We start from the raw sequence: 8,304 nt of genomic DNA on the forward strand, positions 1-8,304 counted from the left end.
CCCACAGGTCAGGTCACAAATGCTACTAGAATCTCTTAACTAGGGGTGTTCACTGCCCAGCAACCATCAACTCCACAATCAGTCTTTTGGCATCTCAGCTGCCTTGGTGGCTGAGGTCTGTTCCTAGGGTGAGAGGGGCTCACACATTATGTGCAGGCTGCAGGAGTGGATGGTGGGTCCCCCAAATATGCACGGGGTATATATATCCCTCAGAAGCTGTTTGCCTTCCCATGGGTCACAGCTCTTCTATGAAATGGACATTATCCTTAGGGTCTCGCTCCCTCCTCCCACACCACGCGAACGCCAGCGCTTACATATAGGAAAACAACTTTATTAAGAAGGCTTTCAAGTCCAAAAATAAAACTCTGGATACAATGTTTTTAAACCCTTAAATCAGTTCAGCAAATATATAATCAGTGATTTAGCTGTCAAAGATTAAAGGTCCGTTGCTTTATTTAAAATAAAATATATTTTAGTTCTTAAAATTTATTCCGTAAAGTACATATATCTAATATAAATTCCCTACATATACACAGGAAGTATGAAGTAAAAATAACAATAAAAAAAAAACTTTAAAAACCTTTTTAAAAAACAACAAAAAAAAAACCGCAACACTGAGTCTTAATTTAAAAACAAAACAACCACAATAAAACAAGTTATAAATCTGTCGATGGGACCCCCCTTGGATACCCTCCCATTACCCTCCTCTTGTCCACCCCGTGGCTGATGTACAAAATGGTATGTTTGCCCCCAAAAAAGGGAGTGTGTGTTGGGGGCGGGGGGAAGCCACCTGCCTTTTGAAGTTTCTACAAGAATCCACACTGTTAAATCCAGTGAGAGTTGTAAATATCGTGTTATTTTTTGTTTTAAGATCACCCCAGAAACGGGAAGGGGCGTCTTAATAAAAAGTGCAAACAGAGAATTTTCCGGTTTATTGTCACCGGCTCACTCAATACTGTCACTTGTCAAGAACGGAGGCGCTGCCGCTGGGCCGCAAGCTGATGGCCTCGACGCCTGCTGCAGGAGTTAAAGCTGTTTGCGACACGCATAGGCCCCTTGACCTCCCCACTTCCCCACCTTTCCCCCCAAGTCCTGCCCGGTCCCTCCTCTCCCACCCCGAGGCCTGAGGCCCTCCTGCTTGGGGAAGCCAGGGCCACCCCATCAAGTAGGGGTACACTAGGAAAAGATATGAATGGCTTGGGTGGCCGGCGTGCGGCAGGCGGGACACTCTGGTTCACTCTTCCCGCAGATGCGGACAGCACAATCCATGCAGAAGAGGTTGTGGCCACAGGGGACCAACGCAGCCATGGCCTCACCTTCGGAGCACACCACGCACTCTCGAGCCAAGGCTGCCGCGGGTGGGCCAGGGGCTGCAGTAGACACAGAGGAGTTCGCTGCTGTGGTAGATGGCTTGTGGTTGCCTTCCGAGGGGACAGTGTCTAGGGTGGAGGATGCCAGGGTTGTACTGGGCAGAGAGGGGGTTGTGGAGAAGGTGGTACTGCCAGAGAAAGGCGGCAGCGCGCTCTGCGGGGGTCGCCAAGGCACAGCACCCACTGGATCTGGGACGCTTCGACGCGCCAGCGGCAGCTCCAGGCTCAGTCCTCCTGGCTCGGGCAGCGTGGGTGAGTGGCGCGGCGTGGTGGCAGCCCCACCGCCACTACTGCGCCGTGTGCCTGTGTTGGGTTGCGCGGGTGCCCCATTAACTGCGGGGCAGCCGCTGAAGGCTGGCAGGGGCGCGGCTCTCTCGAAGGGCGCCCAAATGGTAGCCGTGGCAGGCACGGTCAGGTCTAGCGCCAGGAAGTCAAAACCAAAGTCACAGTCCTCTGGGGTGGCTGTCCCCGTTGGGGCACTGGGACCGTCCCCACCAAATGTGAAGCCCCCATTGCCTGAGCCCCCATAGGGGCTGCTGGGACTTGGGTCCGGCAGTGGCGGCCCTCCACGGCTGCCCACATAGAAGGGCTCAGGGGTGCTGGCTGCACCCAGGGCGTTATCCCCTCGAAGGCCGCCGGTGGCCGCGGGGGGCCTCCGTCCTGGGTGGGGGGCCTTGGCCCAGAGGCTGGCTGCAGCTCCTAACAGGTCTAGACACACGTCGGTACCATTGGCATGGAAGTCACTGTCGGGGCCCGCATCAGTGAAGGCCCCTGTGCGCAGCGTGATGTGCGCCTCAATCTCTTCCCGCGCACGGTCAACGTTTTCGGGCATCCCGGTCACAGCGAACACTGGCTCCTTGTCGCGCCCAGGAGTCACGATGTACGTGTGCGTCCTTTGCTGGATCCGTTTGATGGTGGCGCCCTTGGGCCCCACCACCAGCCCCACCACGCGGTAGGGCACGCGCACCTGGATGGTGGTCTGGCCCGGCAGGTTAGGGGGGCCTGGAGTGGCCCCCGACAGCCCGCCCGCCTTGCTACGTGTGGCTCGGATTAGCGAGAAGTGCTCAGCGGCCGACAGGATCTCCCGCTTGGCCATCTCCACATCCTCCTTGCGCCCAGTCACGATGAAGACTGGCTCCTCACCGCGCACTGGGGTCTTGATGTAGGTATTGGTCTTGGCACGCAGGGCCTTGATCTTGCACCCTAGGAAGATGGGAGGGAGACACATGACCTAGGACACCCAAACTTGATACCCATATCCCATGGTCTATACCTGGACAGTCCACCAACTCCCTGAGTGAACGAACTCTCGCTGGGCCTCATTTCCATCTCTTGATGCAAAGACCTGGCCAAAAGAGCAAGCACCCGGGCAGGGAGGGCAAGGTAGTTTGCGGGTTAAAGGGACTTGTTGCCCAGCCTGATGACTGAACTCTGACTCACCAGGACCAGTGTAGTGCAAGGAAGGACCCAGCTCCCACTGAATCTGTGTTCCCCCCCCCCCCATGAATGAATAAGTAAAACTTTTCAATGAAGGGAACCTGGCCACACCCCCCAGCATCAGCTGACAATCATTCCCCAATCTTAGCTGGGATGTAATAACCAGGACTCAAAACAATCCAGGTATGCCAGCCGTCTGCCACCGTCCACAGGGGTTTACTGGCCCTTTATGGTAGTTAAACACACTTCTGTTGTTCCAGAACTTGGGAGGGTGAGGCAGGAGGATTACCATAAAGTCAAGGACAGCTAGGCAGCTCAGCTACTCTCTCATCTCCAGCACTGGCCATATGGAGGCTGGAGGATAGACATTTAAGGTCCGGCTCAGCTACAGCAAGTTTGATCAAGGCCAGCCTGAGCTACATGAGACTGCCCCTGGTTCTAGACTCTTAGGGCAGTGTGTGAAGTGGAAGCCTGAGGCCCAGAGGGTGGCAACACCTGCCATGACCGGTTTTTTTTTTTTGGTTTTTCGAGACAGGGTTTCTCTGTATAGCCCTGGCTGTCCTGGAACTCACTTTGTAGNGTAGACCAGGCTGGCCTCGAACTCAGAAATCCGCCTGCCTCTGCCTCCCGAGTGCTGGGATTAAAGGCGTGCGCCACCACGCCCGGCTCATGACCGGTTTTTTGTTTTTATTTTTTACCAAAGGAATCCTCTCAGACTACCAGGCTACAGTCTCGGTTTGATGGGAACTCCTAGACCATATCTCTGGGGCACCCGGAAAGTCATAGTGAGGCTCTGAAGTCTTTGATCCCACGGGGTCCCAGGAGTGTCCCTGAGGGAGGGCCTCCCCTGGTGGCGGGAGCATCTGGGAGGTGGCCCACAGCACCAGAAAAGCTGCTGAATAAGCAGGTTTAATAGAGTAGACCCTGGAGAGTGACCTCCGCGATGACCAGAGCAGGGGCTCAGCAGCGCCCCCTAGGGAAAGTCACACCTCTCTGGCCACTCCAAGTGTGCCCAGACTTTCTGGTCTCCTGGACCAGTGTTTGAGGGATTACTTCCTCTGCTTGGCTACATGCCTTCTTCCAGGGGACCCCAATAACAAGAGGGTATCCAAAGTCTCTGCACTAACACCCCAAAATGTACCAGGCTTGCCCATCATCTGGTTGCCCAGACCTCTACTCCTATCCACTGGAAGCCAGGAAGGGATTGGGTGTGGTGGTGGAGCCCAGTACATAAGGCAGTGTGTGCCCCACTTCAGAAGCGGCTCAGGAGGGGACGTGTGGGTGTGGGAGGGTCCTAATTGACAGAGGCCTGGTCTACATTTGGTGTTTCACATAGGGACCCAGGATTTAGCTGGGGAGGGGGGATGAAAGAGAGAGGGAGGGGGGCAGTGAGTGAGGACAAGGACCCCTCCCAGTCCAGCCAGCGGCCTCTCCCTAGCTGTGACCTAGCCTTAGCCCCTGATGGTAGTGTTGGTGGCTAGGGCCCTAAGGACCAAGAAGACACAAGGAGCAGGCAGGGCATGTGGCAAACATGGCTATCTCTGTACTCAGGAGGTTAAGACAGAACCAGCCTAAGATGGAGGTCAGCCTGGGCTACAAACAACAGAGCTGGCCTGGGGGTGTGGCTCGGGGGTGGAGCTTCTGCCTAGAATCCTCCAGTAAGGTGCTGGAGGTGTGGTCCCCCAGTGAAGGGCAGTGGCATGGCTCAAAATACCCTCCAGTCTATTATACATCTGAAAAAGACTGAGGCTCACACAAGAGGATGGTACCAGGGGATAGGCAGGCCTTGGCTCCCTGGGGCTCAGGTTAGGTATGGAAGCCAGGTAGGGTCCATCTCCTGTGTCCATGGACGTGACCTGGCTTTTGATGGGTAACCATGAGCTCAGGGAAACACCCTGGGGAAGAATGGGGGAACGAACCCAGGCACACACAGTCAAGAGAAGAGGTCAACTCGAAAAACCAAAAAAAAAAAAGAGAAGAGGTCAAAGGACCTGACAGAAGGTGTGTCAACTCGACACAAACCTAGGTACACTGGGGAAGAGGGACTCTCATCTGTGTCCATTAGGCTGGCCTGTGCGCATGACTATGGGCCATTTTAGTGATTCATGATTGGTGGGTGGTGCCATCCCTGGGCAAGGTGGTCCTGGGTTCTCAAAGAAAGCAGGCAGGTGGAAGAGACCATGAGGAGCAGTAGGTAGCACCCCCAACAGCCTCTGCATCCACGCAGCCTCAGTCAACGGCTGTAGCTGGGAGATTAAAATAAACCTCGTCCTCCCAAGCTGTTTTTGCTGTTTTATCACGGCGACAAATGGTCAACTAGGCTAGATGCGCTTGGGTGGGAGAAGCTGGAACCACAGATGTCAGAGGCAAGGGCCCTGAGGCTGACATCCTGTCCCTATATCCAGGGTGCCCTCCATGTGGCTCTGAGTCCATTTACTGAGCTGAGACTTGCGGACCACCCCGATCCAGGGCTTAAGAACATCTGCTCTGTGTCCAGGGGTCACTCCAGCACAGTGGGGGACTCAAGGCCAAGCTTGCTGTTGGCCACCAATGGCACCCTACATCCCAGTAACACAGCAGTCTGGGACTGAGCCCGATGCCCCTGGACTTGATTCTCCAAAGAGTGCTAAGCTATACATTTACATGGAACTGTGGTGGGCTCCGCCTCCAGAAAGAGGCAGCAAGCAGCAGGTGACTTTGGGACAAAAGATGACAATCCTTGACTTCTTCATTTGGCCACAAAGACTCTGAACAGGTCTGGAAAACTGGTCCCGGTACAGTTACAGGGGATGGCATTGGGAGGGAAGCCAGCCCAGGGTGGCATTGAGCCTACACAAAGGGACAGCTAGCTTACGGATGACTGTCCCCACCCTCGAGAGCCCCTGGCCCAGCAGTGCCCATTCTGAGTAGGCATGGAATGGATAAATGACAGAAGAGCAGGGGACACTCCTGGAACTTGGGAAGTGGCCACGGGTGGCCTTTGCTTGTTGGAGGATGGCAGTCACCTTTGCAATTCAAACCACTCACAACATCCTCCTCCATTCCTGAGGGTCCAGGGATGTCTGAGCCCCACCCTAAAGTTCTTAGAACTAGGCTGATCCCTGATCTTAGCCGGGATACGAGGAGTGGGCTGCTGTGGTGAGGAGGGAAGGGGAAAGTTGGGGGTCACCACTACCCAGGCTTGTGGGTGTGTGAAGGGCCGGGCACTGCCCACCACAGTCCTGCCCGCCCCAGCAGCTCAAGGGCCAATGAGCAACGGCTGGCCTGATGTCACTGTGCGAATCTCAGCCTGGCTTTCGAACAAAGAGAACAATGGGGCGGCCAACAGAGACACTCCCCAGCTCCACAGTGCTACCGCAGGGACCCCCATGTCTGGGTAGCTTAGATCTCTACACCCTGGGCCCGCTGGGGGTCAGCCTGTCAAGATGGGCGGGGTGAACCCAATGGAGAGCTTCTACAGCCTGGAGACCCTCCTATAAATGCCAGATTCTCAAGCTCAGGGTTCGTTGGGGGCTACAGTCCTTTTCTCAGAGGACAGCACCTAGTCTGGACCCCCAAGCTAGAGAGCTAAGAGAGGCACCTTCTATCTAAACTACTATACTTCAATCCTGCCCTCCGGGCACCCTCCCTGGGCTAGCAAGTCTAAGCTGGCCCCGCCCCATGCCTATCTGTGGGTGGGTGGGGGGCAGCCCTAGCTGCTTCTAAGGGGCCTATGTCCTAAGGTGTCCCCAGCTATGGCACATGGACTGTGGTTGTCCCTAGGAACCCAGACAAAGGCCGCGGCTGTGGCCACAGCTTGGGCAGTGCCCAACTTCTGCAGCAGCCGGCAGCTTTGAACAAAGGCGCCAAGAAATCCACCGAGGCCTAGATTCCACACGGGGCGTGTCCCTGGGGTCTCCTGGTCACATTCACCCTGGGCTAAAACGGGTCACAGCTTGTCCCTTCCTCCCACCAAAACATACGTGCCCCCCTCAATATTTATCCAGGAGAATAAGTGCACCCCTGCACCCCTCGACGGCAGCCACTCACCCTGACGACCCACGATCTCCGCGACATGCTCCGAGCTGGGCACCGGCACACACTCGGTCATGTTCACGCTTTTCTTGCGACTCCCGATCACGTTCAACTGCTCAGCCAGCAGCGTCGAGGGACCCAGGGCAGCCGGGTGTGGCGCGAAGCTGGCGAACACGTCTGGGGGTGATGGCCGGGGGCTCACGTCGGGGTCCAAAAGAGGCAGCCCGCCGGGGGCCACCGAAGAAGCCACGGCCATCGTGGGTGCCAGGGTCACCGAGGGTGTCAGTGCCATTGAGGGTGCCACCGTCACCGAGGGTGCCACAGCCATGCAGGGTGCACAAGTCACCGAGGGTGCCAGGGCCATCGAGGGTGCACTGGTCACCGAGGGTGCCAGGGCCATCGAGGGTGCACAAGTCACCGAGGGTGCCAGGGCCATCGAGGGTCCCACGCCCATCGAGGGCGCACCAGTCACCGGGGGCGCCACGGCCACCTCGAGCTCGTCGGGGGGCGCGGGCTCATCCTCTCCGCGTTCTGTCGCCCCGTCCGCGCTGCGTGTCGCCATCCCTTCATCTCCGGGGCGCGCGCCCCCCAGCCCGAGCGCGGACAGCTGGTCCAGCGCCAGGCGCAGCGCAGCGGCCGCGTCGTCGGGCTCGGGTGGCGGCCGGGGCGCGGCATCCTCGGCTCCCGCGAGTGCAGGGTGCGGATGCCCGGGGTCGCCGGCGGTGGTCCCGGTTCCCGCGCCGCCCGCGTCGGGCTGCCCGGTGGAGCCCGGCATGGCTTTAGCGCTCGGGCCCGCGCCGCCGCCGCCGCCCGCGCCGCCCTCCGCGTCTGCGAGCTCGGCCGCCGGCCGCCGGCATCCAGCGGCGGGGCGGGGACGGCGGCGCGGGGATACTGCGGGGACGCGGGGCTGCGGGGCGGTGGCGCTGTGGCGGGGCTGGCGGCGGCTCCTGGGCGGCCGAGGCGGCGGCGGCGGCGGCGGCGGCGGCGGCGGTGGCACGGGACGCTCGTGCCCTCCCTCCCTCCGCCCTCCCGCCGCCCCGCCCCGGCCCCGCCCCGCGACGTCACCGCGGCCAACAATGGGCAACGCCGCTGCGCACGCGCGGGCCGGGACGGCAGTCACGTGTTTGCCCCGCCCCCGCCCAGGGTGCGGACCCTCCCCTTCCTCCTCCCTCTTCCCCTCCCCCTGGCCCGCCCGCTTTTGCGGGAGGCGCCACAGGTGGGTCGGTGGAGCCCGCAGTTCTCAGAGCCACCTCGGTGTGTCCCGGGGATCTTGGAAGGGACGTGTGCTCCAGGAGCCCTCACCATCACCCCTGGCTTCCCCGGCCTCCTCCCAGTGCCCGCCAGGGGACCTTCGGGACCTCTGTCAGGGATCACTTCGCGGCCACACTGTGTTTCCCCTTCACCGATCCCACAAAATCTCTGTGCGCAAAAGTGTAGAGTCCCCCTCCTGTGTCTTTCTTCCTTTGTCAGTCCTCGCTCTTCG

General features: G+C 58.7%; 1 protein-coding gene across 2 annotated transcripts; it reads right to left on the reverse strand.

Moving 5' to 3' along the window:
- Positions 1 to 310: 310 nt before the first annotated feature.
- Mex3d (mex-3 RNA binding family member D) lies at positions 311 to 7,821 on the reverse strand. 2 transcript variants are annotated; one of them, XM_021174385.2, is made up of 3 exons: positions 6,837 to 7,612; positions 1,191 to 2,573; positions 835 to 1,014 (listed from the first exon to the last, which is right to left on the reverse strand). In XM_021174385.2, exons 1-3 carry the CDS (start codon positions 7,594 to 7,596, stop codon positions 959 to 961), a joined length of 2,199 nt encoding a protein of 732 aa, XP_021030044.2. In that variant the 5' UTR covers positions 7,597 to 7,612; the 3' UTR covers positions 835 to 958. The 2 variants fall into 2 exon arrangements, with proteins under 2 accessions (XP_021030043.1, XP_021030044.2); XM_021174384.1 differs by having other exon boundaries at positions 311 to 2,573; positions 6,837 to 7,821.
- Positions 7,822 to 8,304: the final 483 nt, after the last annotated feature.

Source organism: Mus caroli, chromosome 10 (genome assembly GCF_900094665.2).
Source record: "Mus caroli chromosome 10, CAROLI_EIJ_v1.1, whole genome shotgun sequence".
Lineage (NCBI taxonomy): Eukaryota > Metazoa > Chordata > Mammalia > Rodentia > Muridae > Mus > Mus caroli.